Source organism: Sprattus sprattus, assembly GCF_963457725.1.
Source record: "Sprattus sprattus genome assembly, chromosome: 2".
Lineage (NCBI taxonomy): Eukaryota > Metazoa > Chordata > Actinopteri > Clupeiformes > Clupeidae > Sprattus > Sprattus sprattus.
This window is the reverse complement of record NC_137921.1, coordinates 62,165,776-62,190,914: the sequence shown is the minus strand read 5'-3', so window position 1 is coordinate 62,190,914 and position 25,139 is coordinate 62,165,776. Positions and strand designations below refer to the sequence as shown.

Here is a 25,139-nt window from a genome sequence, read left to right as displayed (position 1 = left end):
CACCATGTCACTGGAACCTGCTAATCTGAACTCTAATGGGGTCTCATTCTGGGGACAGATTTGTAAACTTTGCTGGCATGGTGGTGGTTGGTTAATTAATGAAGCTGACTGGTGGTCAGGGGGACTCACTGCCACGGGTGAGGTGGGTGAGGTCGATGTTGATGTCGTGCTGTTCACTGGTCAGTTTGCATGAGTGGCTCTCCAGGTAGTCCCTGTGGCAGGCATACTCAGTCACCCAGTCAATCTCATAGCGGCAGTTGGATTTGGCCGTCATCCTCGGAAGGTTGCCCTGAGAGAGCAAGCAGTGCCAATCAAATGAAAAAGGGGAAAAAAACGGTGAAAATCATTTAAGCAATATAGCACGAGTGGGAGTGGGGTAGGTAAGGGATAATCCCACAGGGGTGCTTTTATAAAACAATTCTGCAGTCAACAAATTAACATTTCAACACGAAGTTATTGATTAAAAATGGTTTATTTCGCCATTGTTTCTCCGCAACAAAAAATAGTTCCATTGTCAACGTCTTGGTTTGGAATTATAAGAATTTTGAATTAACGGTCATCATCAATGTGCTATAGAATATTTCATCGCTGAGTGATTTATTATTAGCTGTGAAAAGTCCCCGTTGGGTTGTTCTTGGATAATCCATGGCATGGAACGTCTCTCGTCCAATCAGAAACAGCTAAATAACGCGATAGAACCCAATTGTTTTATAACAAGAAGTAAATGGAGACTGTGACTGAAATACAGAGGTCCAGAGATCATTGCGTTGACAAAGAAAATCTGCCACAAATATAGGCTGTGCTCTCCCGCAAGAACATTTTGAAAAATAGTCTTTTTTTACATACTCAGGGGAACTAGGAAGTAATAACCCAGTTAAATGACTCAACCATGCACTGGGGTAAGAAAAACAGGAAAACATGTATTTCAGGGGTAAGAAAAACAGGAAAACATGTATTTTAGAGAGCATTACATTCTGTTCGACCTCAGTGTCCTCATTGCTGTTTACAGCCATGGGAATAAACCAATTGATAACCAGATGGATAGATACAGAATAAAATAATGCAACTTGATTGCACATTGTTTACCATCTGTTTTTCTTTTCTCTGTATTTTGATGTACAATGATGACAGTGCTGCTCTTTTGTTTCCTGTGCCCAGGGCTTGTACAGCGGCCAGAGATAAAGAGAAGGGAGATAAGGAGAAGGAAGCACTGATCTTACCGACTGCCTTTGTGATGGACAGATGAACGTGATGGTGACAGCAGGCGTGTGCTTGTTACAGAAGGCTGGGATGTTGTCAGTGGCGCCTTCATATCTCAGCTTTAATCTGAAGGCAACACAGTTAAACGGACAAATTGAGATATAGACGGCTCAACAGACCTTCCAACTATGAAGAACAAAAAAGCGTAAAACCATTGCACAAATAAAGAAATGTTAATATAATTTCTTACAGTGAGCCAAACATAACCCCACTAAGTGGACATAATATATGTAGTATATGACTTAGGTGAACATGCATACACCCCTGGACATGTATTCATTGCATTTTTTTTAAGAGTCTGAAACATCCTGCCTTAGTCGCAGTTTATCCATTGATTTAATACACAGGTGTGGTCAAATACTGTAATGCGATTTATATACTGTGCGGATCATGGTTAAAACGTTCCATATTATGTATGCATGTCGAAATTTATTTATACACATACTGTAAACCATATTTCCTGTTAACCCGTACATATTACGACACAAATGAATTGTTACGCTAGAAAACTATTGATTGATATCTTATACGGCATCCTTATTACTTGTATATAACTTAGATTAATGTCAAAATGAGTGAGGATTCTGCACTTTGGTGAAAAAACTATGTCATATAGTGAAGGGCAAAGCATTCAGCAGCAGTAAACACAACACCGTACTTGCGTTTGTTGCTTGAAATGCTGCCTCAAGCGCATGCGTGCTCATACAAGGAAACAGCTACAGCAGTGTTGGTACCTGTCATCGGACTCAAGCACCAGCTGGCTGGAGGGGAAGCCCATGTTATAGGACTCTCCTTTGGTGGTCAAACAGGCAGCTGAGCCCTCTGGACACGCTGACTGAGGACCGTCTGGAGAAAGGATAAATACACACGCAAAATGGGAGTGAACATTATCTTGAGTGAGGCATACAGAAAAATAAAAGCTTAACATAGATACATAAATAGTAGTCTCAAGGGACTCGATGAGACTTCCTCAGACTCTGGTAGAGCACATCATTCCTGGTAGGTGTAAACCTGCTTGGCAAACACATTTTTTTCTGATTCTGACATCTGTAGTGGATGGCACCTAAATCCAGCACCAAGGTTATGGCCACAGACCTTCCTTCCTAATATCATCATTAACTTGACAGGACCATAAGTGTGCTTTCAATGTCTGAATCACTGCTTCGACTCTGAGCTCTGCCTCACAAACTGATGGGTTTATTTCAGTTCAGCCAAATTACAAGACCGACGACCTTGCAATACTCATCAGACCCGGGAAAACTTCATAGATAAAAATGTGGATGGGTCAATAAAGGACACAAGTACGGTGAGCTTTCTGCCTTCAACTTAATTTGGCCTACCAGGAAATAGTAGACACAAACCACACATAACACTACTTAGGATACATTAAAGGGCAGAACCCTTTTTCTCATGAGAATACTAACACAGCTATTATTGACTGAGCACATAAAATAATGATAGGAAAAAGAAACTCACTCAAACTGCGGCAAATATTAATGTAAACCCTTTTTCTCATGAGAATACTAACACAGCTATTATTGACTGAGCACATAAGATAATGATAGGAAAAAGAAACTCACTCAAACTGCGGCAAATATTAATGTAGAAGTCTACTTCATCATCCGAGTCATCAACCAGGTATCCGTCAGTGATCTTAATGAGGGGATTAAGGTCGTGCTTCTTCCCATTGGGGTCAAATGCATAGCAGGGCACCTTGAGAAAGACAGAACAAGCAGAAGTGGTCCATCTCAAGTTACCTCCTTTTATTTTGTGACACAGCACATCAATGAGTCACAGAGAAAGGCTTAGCAAAAAGGATCTTCAAAGTTTACCATGCGAATGGAATCAATGCAAGTCTTCATATAGTAATGTTTACAAATGACTAAGTCAGTATTCTGAACGCACAAATACGTATATTAAAAAAACTGCAGTCGATCATTTCAATTTCTCAATTTAATAGACTTTATTTTAGCATTTTCATTTGTATATCCATCACAGAGAGTGTCACCAACCATGATTGATTACGAATCTGCTATTGTGAGAAGAGTTTACTGACAATCGCATCTGCTCTGTAGAGACTCTGCAGGTAATTCAGCCAACGTTAGCATTTAGCGAGAAATAGACTGAATTGTTGAAATGTTTCAGACACCGTATGCTCTTTTGCCCTGCCTTGGCTAATCTCTGAAAGACAAGATGCAAGCATGGATCCTTCAGCTGCTGGCCAGTGAAACAATGAACAGGCTAACTGAAATTGAACTTTCATTCTGTTTTGTAAGTTCTGTACGGTGAGTTTAAAGTCAAGTTTTTCCATCAGTATATCAGGTCAAAGCTGGCCTGAGAAACAGGCTGACAGGGGAGCACCTGGCTGCATGTCTCTGAACATCCATGCCTGGACTGGCACCAGAGGCATTCCCATATGCACAGGTCTTGGAGTCTTCTTTAAAAAAAATTAAATATGAAGTACTCTTTGGTACACACCAAAGAGCGTTTAATTCCATTTTGTATTATTTTAATTTGTTTACTATTCCTATGTGGGTGTATGGAGGAGAGGGTTGGAAGAATGGACCTGTGAAATATATTATGTGAAATGAATAGAAATAATAAATTAATCAAAAATAATGTGTTAAAGGTCACACATATGTTGACCATTTAGTGCCGCCTGGTAATCCCGGCCCTTTTCACCGGTAAGCACCACAACAATATTTCAGACCATTGGGAAACAGTGAGTAATAGCAAGATGATTGGAATAGAACATGTGGCTCACCAGGGAGCATATGAGATTAGTCACACTCTCTATCGCCATCACCCAGCCGATCCCCTGAAGGCTTAATCGGGCTGGCATTTTACTGTGGTGAGAGCCAGCTGTTTGGGAGGCCTTGATAATGGACAATTCTATCTATTCTATTTGATCATGTGTGCAATGCCAGCACCTGCAGTGAAAGCATGCTAAATAGGGAACATTTGTAAGCACCAATCACAAACCATCAGTGCACAGCAGTTAAAGTGCAATAAAGTGAAACAAACAAAACCTCAAAAGTTTCATTTCCATAGAAACTGGACCTGACCTCTCCTGCTCCAACAAGTCACACCGCAGAGTGCCAGAATGGCTGTTCAAAATTTTTACATTCAGACAAAGATATACTTTTTAGTTTCAGTCCTTAGTTGCAACTGTGTTCCATTAAGAATATTAGAAAATGTAATTGAATGTGCAGTCCATCACATGCTATGAATGTTTTACATGTTAGGCTAAATGCTAGGCCTAAATAAATTCTGAGATAGGCTGTATTGATCTCTACAAAACAGCTTGTCATGAGAGTGACCAAAACTATCATTCTTTTTTTTTAGAGGCTCGAACGGATTTGAACAAGAGAAAAAGCACTAGTTATACTTTTTGCAAAAGCTCCTGGCGAAACCCTGTCCAGAACCCATAACAATATGGCCATCTTCTCAATGCTATTGCTCAGCAAGGATACTGCTTAGTGGTGCAACTCGTTTCACCAGTCATTCATGCTCTTAAACCAGGGCACAATACTGTACATCTAAGCATACCTGGACTTAACACTACCTTGGCTTGTCATTAGTAAGCCATGCATTTGTTTGTTTTTTGGTTGCTTAGTTTAGTGAACAGGTATACAATCTTCAATATGATGGACATTTTAGAACTTCTTTCACATACATCTAAAAACATCTCATTAGCAATAGGCTTAACCACTAACATTTCTGACTATATTGATTCACTACAGAAATAACTCTTCAGTTCTATATAAAACCCCACATAGTCAAGGCAGCAGAATATACTGTGTGCCACAGCAGCTTGGTAGCCAGCAGAAAAATAATTTTGCCTGGAACATTTAGTTCAAAATTCAGACCATCACTTCAACTCACCTCTTTGTGGGGCTTGAACTTATCCTTTTTACAAGCAACGTATGTTCTCCATTCAAAGTAATGAACACACTCGGACACAGTCACCAATTCTGGAGTTCCCTACAGTAAGAAAGGCACAAAACCGCAAAACAGATGAAGACAAACATGTCTTCTTTAATGTATTACATCACTGAGCAGAGGGAATGGGTTCACATAAAGACTCATACCGGGCCATAGACATTCATATTACATACAGTATTTTGTGAACAATAACATGTGAACCACTACATGACACGAAATATCATTAGCATCCCTTTCTGAGGAACTGAAAGAGATATGACCCATGATGCTCTCCAAGGAGCCAGGCTTCTTCTTCTCCTTTCAAGGAGCTTTCATATGATCAGTGATTAACTCTGAGGCTAAGACTACAGGCAAAATAGGCAAAACACACAGAGCTGTTTGCTCAGCTGCAGGGCCTGCTGTAGAAGTTCTGATATCTTTTAAATGTGTGCGTGTGCCACACTTCACCACTCTGCCACTCTCCTTATCAGAAAATAGCACCAGGACTGTGTGTGCATCTGCTCAAGATCATTGTTGCAAAACTGTTTTAACTGTTGCTGTGCTTTGTTTTCTGTGTATTAAATGCACTATACCACCGTACATGACGCCTAATTCATTGTGCGTCATCAGTTTCCTGTAGAAACCATTTCACCACAAGAATGGAAACTATGCTTGGCTTAAGACCCTCGACAGTGTGACTCAGCGTTACCTAAACCCTGGTAATTTTAACTCAACCGTCTTACATATCAGGGTGTCATTCTCCTATTCACCAAATAGCTCATCTGCATAGTTTCATTGTGACCCTCCTTTTAAGACCTACCATGGTCTTCCCGCAAATGAAAGAGATGCTGGTCTGCATGTTATTGCTGCTCCCCTCACACCTCTGAGTGCTATTGAAATCCAGCACAGTCGGCGATATTCCCCGTAGACTCAGATCGCCTGTGAGGAAAAACAAATAAACAAGTTCTGTACACATATAGACATGGCACAGCCTACATTAACTTTTGTGGTCTTTCGTAGCTTGTCACCATCCATCTAAATATTTCATTCCAGTTTGGTTTACTCTTTTGGTATAGTATATGCTTTAAGACAGTAAAGGTCAAAATGTTGTAATATTTTTCCTTCCTGACAAAATGTCCCAACATTAAGACTTATGCCCCAGGGAGTAAACAGCCTGAGAATTTGACCCCAGAAAACTTCAAAACTAACAAGACAGCCAGACGGCTTAATCTAGAAAAAGAAAGCAAGGACAACACAGAAAAGGGCAACAAAATTCCCCCTTTCAATTTTGAACTGTACAGAAAGACCCCGTTATTAGACCAATACTGGAGGAGTTTTAATCATTCGTGTCCAGATCCCTGTATTAGTGTTCATAGCATTATGTGCATCATCCTACATGACACGTATCACCAATCCAACAACCACAACAGGTTTTATGGGATCAAATATGTCCGTTGTTTGTGCATTGTTATTTCACATGAGTAAACATTCAGTCGCTTGCAGTGACCTAGTTTCTGGCCTGTTGACTGGTTTGAGGCCAGGTGCTGGGTTAAACCTAACAACCTTGTATTACTAGCATATCCTTCTACAACCACAAATGACAGCCGTCTCACACATCATGTGGAAGCTAGCTAGGGCTGAAAAACTACTTTTCATTTGAGCAGCAAGTACTGAATAGATATGGTATGGAACATTCCAACTAGAATGTTATTAGATCAGTTAGCTATGCTCCAGCAATTCATTTAACAAAAGAATATTTGTGAAAACTGTACATGAATGTCATTAAGTGTCCAAACAGTTATCTGTCTTCTTAAGCCTCTCTAACCACAACACCAGGACACAAACATATGTCCTCAGCATGAGTAGAGCCCACATACGTTTTCCAACTTCCCATAATTTTTCATTGGGCTGAATTTAGCTGTGGTCACCTGACTAACACCAAGCACAGTGTTCCGACATTTAACAGATCCTCTGTAGGGGCCAAAGGCCATGTTTATGACCATGCTGTCAAATATCACACTGTATACCAGCATGTACTAGAAATCCTTCACATTTTTGGGGGGAGGGAAGTCATTGACCGGCATGATGGCTACAGTTTGATAGTATAGCCATATATAATTTGAATGCCTTATTCATGGAAGATAGAGTTGTAAAGACCTTGATCAGTCAGGTACTTAATACTGCTAAACTAATTAGGCATGCACAATAATATCGGCATGGCATCGATATTGACCAACAAAAACTTGGCTGATAAAGTCTCAGGGAAGCAGCATACAAACCTGTTCAAGTAGGGTGAGATTTATATTTATATTTGAACAGTAATGTGAAATGTGACATAATTTACATTTAGACTAAATTGAAATTATTTTGTAACGTTTCATGAGTGAATGTCCACATTTGTCAAAGTTTACATTTACGGTATAATCAAGGGAAATGTGTTGTCTGTATCCACAACAAGCAGGCCATCACAATTAGAATAAAAGGTTTGTTCTAGTATAGGAGACTTGATGTTCTCTTCAGTGAAATGAAAAAAATCCAATAACGTGGATCCCAAAAAATAAGCAAAAACAAGTTACAACTGTGTTAACTGTCCACGTCAGGTAAGCCTTAAACAATGGTAGGGTCGATTTATACTTGGAGATTTAATGCCACTTCACACTGAGAACACAAAGGCACCTTTCAGCAATATGATGATTATGATACCTCTCGACATAGGACAAGTCTGACAAAAAAATGTTGGTCTAGGAGTACTCATACCCATTGTATCAAACTATGATGTTATTACGTAAGTGTTTTATGACATCCCCTATTTTTCACAACACCCATCAGGCCTTTCAACAAATTATGAGACTGCAACTGACCTTTGAAGATAGTGTATTTAACATAACACTCTGATGTCTGTTACTGCCTTGAACTTACCCACTGTTGTGTCCGTATTGGTGGCATTACTATGGGCACAGACAGACGACCCTGGCCCGCATTTAGTCTCTGGAGATCCATCACACAGTTTAAATGTGTACTTAATTTGGCTGTCCTGGTCAATGGCCTCCCATTTGTAACTGGATTTGGGAGAAACAACATTGGCTTTTCAGACACATAACTGGCAGATGGGTGAACGCAAAGATGCACATGATGATTGCTTGTTTTAGAAATGAAACTGATCAGACATGAGTCATCGATTTTTTTTGCTAATTTCAAAAGAATTAAACATGCCAATAACGTTTTATTGTATTTAAAACTCCCTTGTGCTAACACAAATCCTTATAGAAACTTACTTTATGCCGTTTAAGAAACAGAACCCACCTACATTAGTTTGCTTAGCTTGGTTCCCAGTTTGTTGATTACAAGACAGCACAGATATTTCATGCTGACATGACAGGCTAGTTAGGTAAAGGTCGTACATTGTAGTTTTGTCGTTATGTAACGGCTTACGACAAGATTTAACTGAAAGGTCTTCAACAAACTCATACAACTAGATATTACGAAAACGCTCGTTTGTTTAATGTTGACCCTTCACCATTCAGAGCTAGCTAACGTTAATCGAATCAAATGACAAGGCATGCAATTCACATTAGCCAACTGATCATGGGGCCAACTAGTGGCACATAGCTTACACACAAGTTGAGGTAATCATCGGGATTCTATGACTTTTTGAACAATGTAGGTTAGAATAAAACATGGCTATTGGAAATAGAAAGTGCGCGGGCTAACCCGTCCTCACCTGCACAGATCTTGGAACCAGAGACTGTCATCGGACCCTTCCGTGACAGAGAAATATGCGAATACCGTTAAAATGCACAAAGCAGTGACTGATTTACAAGATACCTCCGCATATATTTTATATAGAGACCCCATGTTTCGTCCCGGAACAAAATATTACAACGTATCCGACATGATACAGCAACTCCTCCAGCAGCTGTAGCAGGAACTAGTCGCATCACATGATGTGCATGACACTTGATAGAAGCTGGTCACGTGGTACAAGTGCGACTTACGTGAGTCATCCTGTATTGAACACTTCGTTTCTGTCCACTAAGGTAAATATCTAAACATAGTTGTGCTGCCTCTCACATGAAACGATACAAATGTTATTGTTTGCAAACATATTCGAAAACCAACCTACCTTTTCATATTGGAATAACTTTTTATGAATATATGAGGGCAATAGAAAAAAACATTGCTTTCAACCTCAAACGCACTTTGAATTGCTTCGTTACAATTGAGGAAGCTATTCATTTCCCCCTCTACTCGCAGTCAGATGTGCGACGCTTCATTTTCCCTTGGAGGCGTGGGTTCGAATCACACTTCTGAGAACCTTTTCTCTTTCTTCCACAACCGTTGGAATTGTGGTTCCGTCAAGTCATGACCTACATTATCACCTGAGCAATTTATATTTAAAGGTTCACCATCATTTCTCCAGACCTGATTTTAATGAACATTTAATAGCAATTGTCCAACCATGATATGTAAACAATATCAACTTCAATTATTAGATGAACAAAAATGGCACATTTCAGATGAACAAAATGAGAGATGTGCTTTTTGTAAAACCATGCAGAAGACAATGCTATACATCATATGAAATATGGAGTAAAGGTGATCTTGATCTGCTGGCCCCGTCATTTAAAAAAATAATAAAAAAGGTCACAACAGCAAAACAAACACAAGCTTTCCATAAAAACAAAACTATACACCCATGCCAAACTATGGTTTACCTCTACATTTTTATACTTTGAAAAATTCTTCATCATGGATGATAAAACATCATTTAAGTTAACTAAAATGATAATGTTATGTTAATCATTAGTCACATGTCCATGCCTAAAAAAAAAACAGAAATACTAGTGTACATGTCCTATCAGAATTGTGCTGCTACTCAGATTTAGCCCCTTCCTAAATGTTGTATAGTTTCAGGTGTCTGAAACCCATGGTATTTTCTTCATTGCAGAACACCTGACAAAAAAAAGGACACACAAACACACACACTTTTGTTAATTCAAAGGATTGTAAACAATAACCAAGCACAGGCTATAGTATTACCTGCAGGGGCCCTAGATTGCAAATATTTACATATGAACTGGCTATACTTACATTGTTTAACACCAGTGTTTGTTTCAGGCGGTTTATCCATGCTGTTTGTGATGCTTGCATCTTTTTCAGACTCTTCGGGATCAACCATCAGGTCTGCTCCTTCAGACATCAATTCAGTTATCTCCCCTGTAAACTTTTCAGGAGAACTTCTGAGATTCTGAGAGTGTTCTTGTTCAAATCTAAGACCAAGCATGCAGTCAATGTACAAGGCATGACCAGAGTCAACAAGTGCTTTGGCAAGACTGATTCCATCTGTCAGAATATCTACTTCCCATTGTGTCTCTAAAATACACTGTCTGAAGTAAATCTGAAGGTTTTTATGGCATATAACCTCCTGGAAAAAGAGAACAGCACGGTCTGACCACTGTTCATCTTCAGCTGGCTTGATTCCTCGCAGTAAGCATGGATAGATTATTTTTGGCAGCCTGGCCAACTCAGCAGGCAGAATTTTCAGTTGGCTTCCATTTTCTGGTAGAATGTGCGTACAAACTCCATAATCGACAAGATTCATCACCACAGATGCACTGTCCACGTGAAGTATCTCTGCTCGACACCAATTCCTTGTGTCTTTATGCCTGATCAAGCATCCAGTCCCTGGAATCAGGTGTGAATCAGGAAGTGGACTTGGAAGATCTGGTAAGCTCTCTAATGTGTCTGACACAGCAGTTGTAATCACATTATGATCTTGATCATCAAGAGCAATGTAAAATTCTCCTGGGTTGGTTACAGCAGCCACAAATCCAGAGTACTCTAGTCCCATTGTAACAGGATCCATGAACAGTTTCCTAGGCTGCTTTTCTTGTTCATTGGTGGATTCTCTTCTAAGTGAAAGACATACATCAGATACGACATGTGATTCTTTCTCCTCAGCATGATATTCAGACTGTGTTCTCTGTTGCCAAATGAGAAGCTCATTCATGAAGATCTCAACACTCCACAGCTGAAGAGCTTCTACATAGGATACAAACATTAATTTGATAGTTTGACCAGCTAAAGGGCTGAGAATTTCTTTTAACACTGTGATAGGTTCACCACAACCATTCCATCTACAATGGATCGCTTGCTCTGGCATCTGGCCAACATCATCACGAAGAGTTTTGATGCTTCCCATTGGTATCAGCTCTGTGCTCCCATAGTCAAGGAATTGAACGCTACATTGCTTCTGTTCAATCCAAGTGCGACGCACAACTGCTCGACGCCATTGGTCATTTCCGTGAAATTTAGTTAAGCACTTTAGACCCTCCTTCACATCTTGCACAGGGACAAATTGGCATTCTGGCTCGACTTCATCAATAAGCGTTTCAAGGGCAGTAAGTTGTGCAGCACTACCGTTAAGTCTGATGTAAAGCTCTCCATTCTCCAAAACTGTCAGAAGAGTTACCTCCTCAGTCAGTCCCCCTCTGGCAATCTGCTGTGGAACTTCTGCTCTCTCCTCTACAGGTGGGATACAACATGGCTCTTTCGAAACACAGAAAGGATTTTTAAGGGGAACAAATTCTAGGAGGGTGGGGGCTCTCTCAGTGAAATGTGTTCCAAGACTCATCGAAGTCTCACTCACCAAATCAGGAGGATTGACATTCAATGCAGTGGGATTGATGTACCCTTTGGTTTGTGATTTCTGGCCATGTTTCTTTCTTTTTCTTAGTGTGGCCCTTCCCGAATAGGGTTGCTTGATGAACGGACTCCTTTCTTGCATCCTCCTCCTCTCATTGGGTCCTCTGGTCTTAGTGTGTTGCTTATGTGTAATTCCACCTTCAAACTTCCAAGGATTAAAGGCTGGGATCACTTCTTTTCTCATTTCAGCACCGTTTTCTGATGTAGTTGGTAGCTTGGATTCTTTCACATCCATATTTTCTGATGTAGTTGGTAGCTTGGATTCTTTCACATCCATATTAACTTCCCAATGTGTCCCAGTGTGTCTGATGAATTCCACTTCAAGAGGTTTGTCTTTCACCACAGCTTCAAAAGAGGAATTGTTCACAAGAGTATGTGTCTTGACAAGAGAGCATGGTATGCTTAGCCTGGGCTGAGATATAAACTCATTAGTTAGTCTCTGAACTTTCCTCTGATCAACAGTAGCCACATTTCCATAGTCAATGAACTCAATGGCCAAATGTCCCTCCTTTGAGTCATCCGCAACAACTGCACGGTAAACAGCACCATCTTCTTCAAATTCAGCAGCAACAAGATCACCATTGTGTACTTCTGATGTGATATTTTCTGCCTTCTCTTTGAACGGCAAGCCATTGAGATCCTCACCCATTTTAAGTATGTCTGATTCATTCTCTTGCATTTGGATGTAGAAACTGTTGATGGAATCCACATGGGAAACAAACCCAATGCCTTTGAAACCAGGCTTCACTTTGACATCAGGGAGAGAGGCGAGTTTTGGTAACACTGTGACACAACTTTGAGGTTGGACAAATTGTTTAGGGTCTTGTCTTTTATGTACAGATGTCTTATTTTCTGCCAGTTTTTTGGGAGTTGTCTTTCCGGGCCGGTTGTAGGCTTTAGCATCAACAGTTTTAATGACCTTCTTGATTTCTGGCTTCCTTGGTGACCTTGTGTTGTGGTCAACATTGCTTGGCTTTGCTTTAACACGTCTGCTGTTCTGAGGGAGCCTCCCGTCAGCATTGATATGGTCAGTGATTAAACCCTTCTCCTTTTCTTCATGGGCAGCAATGACCTCTCTGATTTTCTCAGTGATATCAGTGTCACCATCAAACATGTCACAAATGAAGGTTCCATCACTGTCTTTGGCCACAAATATAGCTTGAATTGGCTTATTTAAAATGTTGTTCTCTAGCCAGTCATTGACCTCTGCCAGGGGTTCACCTTTGGGGATATTCCTAAGGCTACACTTCAAGGCTTGCATAGGAGTCATCAACAAATCTGTTTCACTGTGCTCTAAAGGCTTAACATCGCTTTTTTCAACAATTTGCCTGTTTCCATAATCAACAAAAAACACACTCAGAAGTTGATTAGACAGGACAGGCTTGCTGATCCCCCTGTACCACTTCTCATCCTCAGGGTATTTTGCGAGACAAAGGCTTCCTAGATGGACAGGGGAGTCAGAACGAATTGCTTTGTCACTCTCTTTTGCAACTTTTTCCATCAGGTCTTCAATAACACCCCCATTTTGGCCCAGCTGGCAATATATCTCCCATGGACTAGCCACATGAGTGGCATAGACTTGTTCTTTGCCTCCAAATGTGATGCTGAAGGAAGAGTACATAAAGGAAACTGGGTAAACTTTTGGAATCATTTTCTTTGGGGGTTGGATTTTCACGACAAGACCTTTCTTCACAAGGAATGTAGTTGCTTGTTGAGAAGTTGTGTGAAGGTCAACAACATTGCACAGGCCTACATTCATCACGTACAGCTCTGCATGAATAGTACACTTCAAACTCACAGACTCAGAAACAAACTCTTTAAGTGCCAGATTTGCTCCATTGCTCCAGGAATTTCCATCTGTAGGTTCAATCAAATTATACAGGCTACATCTGAAGGACTGCACTTCCAACTGATTGAATTCTGATGAAAGTGTCCGAAGGTTAGTCACCTGCTCCATTACGACAAGCCCATAATCCACCAAGGCTACTTTGCACTGAATCAGTTTTCTTGAAAGAAGGCAGCCCCTGTACCACCTGCCATCCTCTGCTAGCTTTACAGCACAAAAGACTTCATTGGATCTCAATGGTTCTTCATGTGTCTGGTAAAAGACCTGCATGTCTTCCATGAGTTTGTTCAAACTGCTGATCTGGTTCTCAATCTGGCACCAAAAATCAGAAGGGGATTCAAAATTACAACAACGTACAGATAACTCCTCTCCAGGCTTGAACCTCTGAATTTTCAATTTTTCAGGCATGTTTTTAATGCCTCCGTAAAGGTTTTCATGTTCTCCCTTTTCCTCATCTGTGCTTACTTTCTCATTGGTGAGTATTCCCTGTGTTCTTACTGTGGATTTTGGCTTCAAGGTTTTGGTCTTGCACTTCTTCAAGTCTTTTACTACAGAAGCAGAGGACACAACTGTTGGCTTGTATTTCCAATTCAGTGCCATTTTTTCTGCTGTCATGTGGAGTGCAATGCTCTCATTCTTTTGGGTTCCAATCTCATACAATTCCACAATAAATCGTTCATTTGTCTTGTGGATGACATGTATTTCAAGGGCTTTGTTTGACACTGTGTGCCTGAAGTGTTCTGTTGCAGTGTCAGTCCAAACGTCTTCCAATGGAAGCACATGAGCCAAAGAACAGTTCACAACAAATTCTGGTTCAGTAGTGAAGCGCTCGGGCAGTTTTTTAATTAGCCAATTTGGCACCTTTTCAGTATTGCCAAAGTCTGTGAAAAATACTTCAGCCCCATTTTCCAGAGTGTCAGTGACTATGGCCCGATAATAGTGCAGGTCCTTCTCATACATTGCTAAGCAAAGTGTGCCAGGCACTGGATTTTCGAGAATGTCCTCTTTCTGGATTAATGTACTGATGTAATCAGCCAACGTGTTCATCAAGTGTTCAAAGTCTTGATTGCGCTTTGCAGTTCTTATCCAGAAATTAACAGGACTGAGAACATGTTCCACATAACCTTCAAAAACTGCACCCACTTCAAAGTCTTCCTTCAAGATACTGCTTGGGATAATCCTTGTCTCATTTGTGCATCGTAAAGGGATATAGTTCAAAGACATGTTGTGATCATGCACTTTACCTGTCTGGGCGACAATGTCAGGAGTTACATCTGTTTTGACCACTGAGTCATCTTCAGCATTGCACAGTGTGACAAGATAGAAATTCTGTTCCTTGTCAAAGTCATTTATCTTGACACTCAAAGCACTGCCAAGAAGTCCCTTCAAAAGCAAATCATGCTGCTCTTTCTTCAAAGCCTCAGTGTCTTGATTGAGGCTTGACAATGCACATGGGAAAGTCATGATTGGCTTCATAAGGAAATCTGAGGGAAGTGGATACACGTCTTCGACTTTCACCAACTCACAGTATCCATAGTCAACAAACAGAACTCTAACTTGTGAATTTACAGGCAGAAACTGCACATAACCCCGGTGCCATTTTTCATCTTTGCCTCTGACCGCACACAGCAGACCCAGGTTTCCCTCTGGCCTATCCCTGATGTTTTCTTTCTTTGACTCACACAAGAATGCCAATTTCTCAGACATCACCTTAAGTTCTTCTTCCACACACAACTTCTGGCAGTAAAAAGCACTGGGGTTAACTGCAGCACTCAATCGAACCTTCACCTTCTCTCCCACTGTCTGCCGGGGACCACAACAAGAGAGAATGTTTTCAACACCCTGAATACACAGGGGTTTGAAAGACTGTCCTTTTGCAATTTGATTTTCGCTCAATAGATCAGGGACCTGTTCGCAGTCTGGTCTAATTGAAACTTCTGTCAACATTTCCACAAGCAACAGAAAAGTACCTGTATCTGTAGGTCTCCCAAAGCGGAGTCTTGATAAATCCTTGGTGATTTCAGGTGCTTCGAGTATGAGGACTTTGTGTGGCAGTAGGGCATGGATGCAACCATTGATGAAACTGCCGATCAAGGACGCGAAATACTTTCCTGTCTGTGGTGTCCAACATTCGCCCGCTGGTAACACATTGGCAAAGAACCCGCAGACAATCTTAGGGGGCAGCGTGAGTAACTCATCTGGGGCACAGGCCAAATAGTTGTCACAGACTGACAGAACATTTCCATGATCAATAAGAAAGACATCAAATAGATCCCTCTGCTTGTTCTGAACTCTTCCTCTGTACCAGCGACCAGTGAGGTCATCCTCCACCAAACATAGGTTCCCTACATCCACAGGCCCCCTGACCTTCTCCGCATTTTGAATCTCTACTCTCAGGATGTTGTAGTCTAACTCACAGGTTGACACATACTGACCCTGGAAGTGCACCAAAATGTCTGCGGGATTGCAGTCAACATGTGTCAATTTGATTTCCACACACCATTCATTAGAAGGAGCTGTAACCTCAGGACTGTGCTGTGACCTAGAAAAACAAACAACAACATATCAGAATATGATTAGTTCCAAAAGATTTCAATTTTTTTGTTAAATCACAAAATGATGCTTGTATAAAATCCCAGTAGCAGTCCGTCGTGGTACAATAGGCCATCAGCAAACAAAATGAGCAAAATGCAAACAAGAGTAAATTATTGGATCAATTTATAGCATCCAACGGGCTTATATCTTGGACCATTATTTTAACAGTAAAAACTTTGAACTTCATAAAATACTGTACATGTCATGTCAGTGTTTCTGGAAAGAGGAATGATAAACTAACAAAAACAAAAAAGAAATGTGTAGCTCCATGATTAAAGAAACTACAGCTAGTTAACCATCGTCATTTACAGGCCTGTTTTATAATGGATGTGAATAGGAACAAGTGCAACTCATTCGGATGCATCTTTACTACCATCGATAAAAACCTAATTTCTCAATATTTCCAACTGAAAATTTCAGGGCATTTATACACGCAACACAAAACTGACTTTCTTTTACTAAAATTGAGAATATAAAACTGTAAAAATATGGAAAATACTACCATCCATTTTGATGTACCAATCTCATTTTTTTTGTAAAGTGACAATGCAAACTTTAGTTAATGAAGAATATATTTTATTTATTGTCAATTAACCTCCCTTATAGTTTGTTTCAAACTTGCAAGCTAACTAACTTAGGTAACTACACCAACAACCACAGTAAAGCACTGATCAAATATTGCTAGCTTGCAAACTAATGTCACATAAAACCCTGAACCTTATAAATTTGCCTCACCTGGTCAAATGCAACCGTTTTTGGACAGTAATGGAGTGGAAAACTTGACAAATTACCTTCAGGTATTTACAGAAGTTTTTGCATAACTCCACATTAAAAGCATGCAGTGAGAAAAACATGAATTATTAACACAACGCATACTGCCACTGTTTTTCTACAGGTCGCAATTCAAAGCCATCCAACATGGGTGCCGGTGAGTAGTTTTACAGTCAAACCTTGCTAAAGTACTGTTTGACCAATATGGATTTTTCTCTGGCAAGCTTTAACTGAACCACTTAAACTTTAAAAATATATAGGTATTTGTGAAGCAAATTTCAGAACTTTTCCAGAATGTTCTGGCTTTACTTATTTTTCCAAAACTTCTCCAGGCCTGTAAAATCACTATATTCCATGACTTGTCAAGGTTTTTCATGACCATACCAACTCTGAGAATTGTGGTCTAGACTGCACCTTTAAATCTTGTGTTTTCAGTGTAAATAACAGATAATGTGGAAAAAACAATCTACACTTTGCTTCACTTCATTTTGTCACTATGAAGTAGACTAATACACATAACCCTCAATAAAGCAGTAGCAGTGTGACCAACATAAACATTATACAAAAAGAATATATAACATTGAACGCGCTTAGTATAACTTCTGCTGTCTGCTGTAGCCTTAGAAATGGTTTTGAGACCTGGCATGACTAGAGTTGCTCAGCCCCTCAATGAAATCAATCTTTTCAGTTAACCGTTTCCTTGGAAAGGGGCTTGTTAAAGGTTGCTCCAAAATACGTACACTCCTCGTCATCACATGACCCAGGTGGTTAAAAATGCAGTTCTTGATTATAACCCAATACACTTCCTCAAATCCAGTCTAGAAGTAGCGAGCCATCTACCTAAAAAGCTAACAAGAGTCAAGTTAGCATGTGAGCATGCAAAATCAGTATTTAATACTATGCATATTATAATTTGTTCCCCTGAGTTAAAATAACATTAGCACCCCCTATCGTAACAAGAAATTACTGCACGGAGGACGTCCTCCCTTTGGCTCCCATTGAAATCAATGGAATCTGTCTCTGATACTGGCGGTTCTTGGGGCTCATTGACTTACATTGCCCAGGGGAGGAAAGACCTCCCTAGCGTCTGAGTCTGCGCCAACATCGCTTAACCAATAAACAACGTATTTGGCGTTGGAGGGAGGGGATTCAACATTAATACCGAAAGAAGTTTCCCTCTTCAACCATTCTGCAGAAGGATATTATCGATAACATGTCACCCTTAAAGATTGTTGTAGAAAGATTGCAAATAAAGAGGACGTGCAATGGAGAACGAAGATATTGTTCATGTTTTATTGAACAAACCGTTTCATTCATTGAGCTACAGAGAGAAGGTTAGTAGCAAAACAACAGGGAAACCTGTTCCAAAAATCCATGTCACTAAACGTAAAACCGCTGCCGTATAATGCTAACTGGTAGGCGAAATACTTATAGCTCACTGGTACCATAAAAAAAACAATCGGCTGTACTGTTTAAATCGTTCATACGCCTATTGTTAGTCTGACTGTTCACGTTCAGCTGAAATTCTGAATGGAAATTGTTAATGAATTAGCCTACTTGTAATTTGGGCATTGGCCTCATACTAGGCTACTTTCAGTGATAGCTGTAATAATCTGGCATAATCTGATGTTAATGTTAATAGTTCTGAAATAATGTTCCCTTACTTGTTGCCTTTGTTACTTGTTGTTTAATATTGTGGAAAGGATGTTAGTGAATGATTCAGAGCATGATGCATTTTAAATGGCATCACTTTTGGTCTTGTGTCTCAATTTTTTTTAAACAATTTCAGCTGAAAATAAAATTAGTCAAATAATAACCTTAATAGCTTTAGTAATTAAGGGGGAAGATAGGTCAAATGGTAGGCCCAACATTTAGAATTTAGTTTTTCAAATCAGAGTAGGCCTGATTTGACTTACTGGCTTTGCATCCTTTCATCTGGCCTTGTCTAGTCCAAAGACCAGCTTTTTAAGTACAATGGTGCCACACTGGTGGCTTTGTATCAATTGTATCCCTGCCTGCCATTGTGTAGTACTGTAGGCCACAAAAACACCCTGAACCAACTTGTATCTCACATACTTATGCCACCAACGGAATAAGCAAGCCAATGGCAACCAGGCGCACAGTTCTTCCTCCCTCACTTTAAAAACCACCAGCCGCCACTGATGTCTATGATATGATAATCGCTGCTAGACGCTCACTGTTCTTGTGCTCCCACATCTCATTCACTTTCAAATACTGAAACGAAATGTAAATGTATGTGTCAAACGCGATAAAAAGATACTGCTCTGATCTATTCCCTTTCCATACTGAATATTCTGTTTAGATCAAAGGTTTTTGCGACATACCGGGATATTGTGTTGACGTTAGAAAACCGTTGACTGCGACTGTTTTGGACAGAACGCGCTAATTCACTGAACAAATATTTTCATATTACTTTCCCACCACTTGTTAGTCATGTCATCCATTCATATTGATGTGAATCAATCGATGTGAATCAATAATACAACTTTAGCTGTGATGTGTTTTAGTTTCATCTCACAACGTATTTACTGTATAATCAACGGTAGCAGATGCCCGCCGGTAAACATTCCACATTTGATTTGAACCGACTCGGCCAAGATCTGGATTTGTCACTGCCATGGACAGTGAGGTAAAGCAGTAAACCCCCCATGGATAGAGAAGCCGGGCTTTAGCCGAAATCGGGTTTATGCCATCATGTAAACGTAATGAGTGAATCAGTGTGCAAAGGATGCATTTAGTATAAGTAGGTGGACAAATGTGCAAATTCTAGGTCCCTACCTTGAAATATGGGTAGGAAAACACATTTAATACCCATCAAAATGAGTCACATCATGAATTACCCATTGTTAGTCAATCAGGGCAATTTTGACCCATTTTACTTAAACTAGGTTGTATCCATAAGGAATCTTAATTTACTCCCAAAACAATAAAGCTATCCCTGAAACCTGAAGTTACACACATTCCAAACAGGTTTTTTGCCTGCAGGGAATTTTGCTCTTAGGTTTGTATGACAAATGTGACGTAAATACTGGAATCAAGATTTAAGACAGAATACAAATGTACAAAATTATATAGATTTAACACATCATACAATCCACACCCTAATTTGACATTAGTCTAAATCCCACTGCAACCTAAAAATAAAACTTTTTATTTACCTTTGGTCTGGAGATGGTGTAGAGCACATTGTAGAGGAGCTGTACGTTTCTAGAGAAAGTAACAAATACTTAGTGAGCCCATGTTATTGGTAATGTTGAAATGTACCCTTAGTTATGATAATACTGCAAACTGCATTTGACAAACTATTCCCAACATTTGGAAAGTCTTTTAAAATCTTACATCCAGGTGGAGTTACACTGAATCTGCCCAAAACGCTCATGTAAGCACAGAGCCAATCACTTAAATAGCAGGCCTTACAATATCTGCTATGACATATTACCATCAAGCTGCCCAATCAGTGCTGTAAAATGGTTATTACTAAGATGATTGTCAGTGATGTATAACAGTATTCTGTGGAAAATAAAGAATGGCCAACTTAAACCTACATGCTAACTACATGAAGCTTTTGAATTGCCTTTACCTTTTATGCATCCAAATTCAGTAACATGCAGCCAACTGGTCATCTGGGTGGGGAAAAGCATTTCCAATAATGCACTTAGCTGGATCAATCAACACTTTAAGAAATGCAAGATCACTCAAATATGCTGTTTGACTGACTAACAATTAGCAAAGAAGTGTGGTTGAAAATAGCAGTCAGTTCAACATTTAGTTCCACACATTGGCCAAAATGTCACGTTTGCTGAAAAAAGGTTGACTGGCTTTTGACTTACGAATTGGTGATTTCAATAAAAATCTATATTTAGCATGCATGCCATCTAATATGCAATTTTATGTCAATCTCTGATGTTAAAACACGTGGCTTGACGTAATTTCAGTGTCAGACCAGGCAAGACAATAGCTACCCTTAACACAAACTTCCCCTAGACAGCTAACTGTTAGCTTATCGAATATAAGATTAAGAAATAATGCCCTTTTAGTAAATGAATAGCAGAGGTCCTGCGAATAAAGCATTTAGTAACGTTAATGATTCACTCAACCAAAAGGGTACTGGGCTACTGTCCACCAAGAAGACACTTACTCGTGAAAACCGGTATACTGATCCGGCTGTTATGTTAAAATGTCTTTACCTGTCACCTGACGGTCTGATAACATAGGGGTGTGCAAGTGCTGGATACATAGCAAATCGACTCTTCCCATTTCCATTCCCAGCTGGGGCTGAAAAAAGAATGAAATAATTATTTTCAAAGCAAGATTAATGGAAATAACACCTCATCAAAGAATTACCGAACACTTCCTAGCCATGAAACAGTGCTAAGTTGCAATGCTAACATCAAACCTTCCATGTGCAGCACGTGAGGTCACGTTATGCCAATGCAAATTACATTTCGCTAACTTGCAAAAGATGATGATGGCTAACGTTAGATAAAGTCGACTACAGTCAAGTAGTGAATCGTTTAAAACACACCATGGTCACTGTTTACTACTAACAATGTAAAATTAGTCAAATTTCAAAGTACCCACGTAATTCTAATAAATAATCATACGAAACTACTTTTAATTGCTAGCTTGTTAGCTAATGCAAGGCCACATGGGCTCGTTTAGAGTTGCAAACTTGAATGCGGGCTAGCTATATGTCGCAATAGGCAGAACAAACTGACACTGGAAATGCTGGCTAAACTAACTTCAGCTCTATAAGTCAGACCTAATTACCATTTAAACTGAGTTCCAGTCAGAGAAAGTGGCAGACTAATTCCTTTCCTGTTTAATTTAAGATGAAAATGTTGAACTTCGTGCTGGGGGTGGAGTTATGATGAACAATTAAATAATGCATTGTATCTGAATTCATCTGCCACCTACCGGATGGAGACGAATGCTGAGTTCGGCGTTCCGATATTGGAAAAATACAAGCTCCGCCAAAATGATTTAAACGCATAGTGATGAAGCCATTTACTGTATGTTAAATGTTTGCATTCTTAATCTATTAGTGTAGTTGGCAGCATAACAGTTACAGAGACATTTGCACTAATTGATATTAGTCTACTAGTCAAATTGAGCTTGATTTATAATAAAAATACTAATGTAAAGTTAAGGCAGCAATACGGAGTTCTGTTTAGTAAGCTTACTACCTAAAAGGCATGCAAAAACCTTGCGAACACCAACAGAGCTTGCCAACACACTAACTGGTGTCTTTTGGCAGTATAGCTGGCAATGTCATGCTTGTGAAAGCATTTCTTCAATTGTTGCAGGGTGTTCCAGCCCGTTACCCAGAACTACATAGGGCCAATCTTGGATGGCTAGTGGGGAAGACACAGGTGTTTATCTGTCCTGCACATGACCATATGCTATCAAAATGAATCTGAGGATGGTACCAAAACTAGTTTCCTATAAAACCATACCTAAAATTGTTGCATGGTGTTACTTTAACTTACTTCATAAGTGAGACGGAATATGGTTGATGCAGGCGTCTATATATTTTTAAGTCAAAGTTCACAAATTGGCAAACTGACTATTTTAGTGATATATTATAAATTATTGTGGTACATTTCAGTATTTTGTGAAAATTATATGTATAAGCAACAATATGAACTTCACTGTAGAACTGTTTGTGGCATTTATTTATTAAATTTGTAAATGTAATATAAAATGTATAATGTAGGATAAGTAGTTAAATGCAAGAATATGTTTGAATCCAATATTTAATATAGAGTAAAGGCTATTGGCGTACAAGTATCAACATTTATAACACCACAGGGGTATACGCTATATTATAATAATAATATTTAATGTAGCCACAAGCAGCAATCATCGGGGTCCAAGCAAATTATGTGAACTGCCCCAAAGTAGCAAAAGGTTGAATGATTTAACTGCTTCAACAGGTGAGATTCAAAATATGTAAATGTATCCAGGTCCTACAGTACTGCTTCCTCTTCCGCAGGATGAAGTTCAAGCCGAAGGGTCGCCGTTTTGACACAGTTGAGTAGATTCCAAGCACATGGTGTTGGATATGCTTAAATAGCTGGACGTCCAGGGGCCTTACAAGATTGGCAGGAGAAGGAGATGGCAGACAAATATGAATCAGGTTCAATTTAGCTTTTTTTAAAAGGTGCCGTCTCTGAACTTTCTGATCGCACCTTGTATATTCTTATCTAAAAATAAATTATCCTATGTGAGGTGGGCTACTTTTTTAAAGGCTCAATCACATAGGCTACCCTGATTAATAATATAACAGTCAGTAGAATGTCAATATTTCTATCGGATCTGCTTTGACAAAACCTTTCACTAATTAACTTTGGCCTGGCTCTGGCCACTTAGTGCATTTGCTCACACCTTTACCACTCACTTTACTGCTTGTGCAACAGTGGACATGTGCTGCCATTTCAGCTATAGCCATTTTCACTATCAAAGTAGGACCTTACATAGCAGTGGTCATACTTATTTCTATAAAGGCTACAGAAAGTATGATGTGCACAAAAGTCTTTGGTTCGATACATTCAGTGGATCTGTCCAGGGAAGCAAAGACTGTAAAATTAGGCATCAAAGTCTGAATAAGCCTTTTTGATTTCTGTGCACAAAAGAATGTGTTCACTTTAATATTTGTTGGACATAATAGTAACGCGTTTGAGTTTTTCATGGACAAAGCCTTACAGTGTTACATGTCACATAATAAATAAATTCCTTTGGTAGATGAGTTTTTTGATGAGTGGTATGATAGATGAGTGGCGTGGTTTATGAGGCAAGGAGCAGATTCCAGTGTTTCTTACCTAAAGTTTTATCTTAAGTTCCAAATGACAATTTGCACAAAATAAGGATTTTTTTCCTGAAGTGTCACACATACAACACTTGCTCATGGCAGTTTGGAAAGCATTTGTACAACATACAGTATGTGATGTGAACCCCCAAGAGTTTAATTGTTTCTATCACTAATGGTGAGCCTACTACCAGACACTAAGGTGGAAATACACGAGGAACGTCTCATCTATATTAATATTAACACAACTATAGAGACACGACCTACACTAACACAACTAGGGAGACACGACCTACATTATAATATTGAATTAGCCCTACACAAATTATAGGCCTACATTAACATTCTCTCTTAATTGTACTGCATTCTGGAACCAGCTACATAACACATACACACAGAAGCACTGCTACTGCCCCGCACACTGCGAATATTTCACGGTGTTGCTGAAATTAACCGTTCAACCCATTCATAGCTTCAGCTTTGCTCAGGACACTGGAGGGAGACATTTCCCGTTCCCTGCCTTCTTAGAAAGTGTTAATGTTCAAAAAAGGTTCAGATACCATTTTCAGAAACAGTGGCCTTGGCCTGTTGAATGAGATTGGGCCAATTTGCGCTGGAAATGTAGATCTTTGTTTAATTATACTACGTATTATATATTTCCATTTCTATGTAGCCTAAGTTGTGGTTGTTTGTCTTATTAACAGACCGGCTCTGTTTCAGCGGGTTTGAGATGAAGAACGGCGAAGCTGTGGGGAGATGATGGCCTTTCGAGTTAATCATTAATAAACTGAATCTACTCTCCGTCTTCTGCAAATATGATAAATGAACCTAAGGCACTCACCTCTGTGACGTGGGGTATCCGGTGATGTTTAACACTGGCGGATGGCTATTTGAGCTTACAGGGTAGTGCTAAGAAGGACAGTCTACTTTCGGGAGCAAAAATAAACTTTAATTTTGCTATCCAGAATGACCCTGCACTTTTTGAATGACAGAATTGGGCGACATTAGGCCTATTGACAACTTACGTTGTTCTCCTACATTCATTTTTTTTTTTTAGTAAAACAGTAACTTAGGTTATTCAGCGTGTGGATGTTGTGGACTAAATAGCCTAAACACAGGTAGTTCCTTTGGTCTAAATCGTGATGGAGTGAAGTGAAGAAGAGGCACAATTTATCGGATTCATCGTCAGTAGCCTATTAAACGATTACC

The 25,139-nt window shown here is 39.6% G+C and overlaps 2 protein-coding genes across 2 annotated transcripts in view; both read right to left on the bottom strand.

Moving 5' to 3' along the window:
* The window catches only part of igf2r (insulin-like growth factor 2 receptor), a 32,433-nt gene extending 24,196 nt beyond the window's left edge, over nt 1-8,237 (bottom strand). The window contains exons 1-7 of the mRNA XM_080857422.1: nt 8,104-8,237; nt 6,005-6,123; nt 5,146-5,244; nt 2,841-2,973; nt 1,995-2,106; nt 1,221-1,326; nt 130-289 (exon numbers count right to left, since the gene is read on the bottom strand). Coding sequence (XP_080713548.1) covers nt 130-289; nt 1,221-1,326; nt 1,995-2,106; nt 2,841-2,973; nt 5,146-5,244; nt 6,005-6,043 — 649 coding nt within the window. The 5' untranslated portion in view covers nt 6,044-6,123; nt 8,104-8,237. The remainder of the gene's footprint in view (nt 1-129; nt 290-1,220; nt 1,327-1,994; nt 2,107-2,840; nt 2,974-5,145; nt 5,245-6,004; nt 6,124-8,103) is intronic.
* A 1,754-nt stretch (nt 8,238-9,991) lies between these two features.
* Nucleotides 9,992-20,309, bottom strand: tdrd15 (tudor domain containing 15; the record flags this gene model as incomplete). Its single annotated transcript, XM_080860343.1, has 3 exons — nt 9,992-10,005; nt 10,276-16,277; nt 20,281-20,309. 3 exons carry the CDS (start codon nt 20,307-20,309, stop codon nt 9,992-9,994), a joined length of 6,045 nt encoding a protein of 2,014 aa, XP_080716469.1.
* Nucleotides 20,310-25,139: the final 4,830 nt, after the last annotated feature.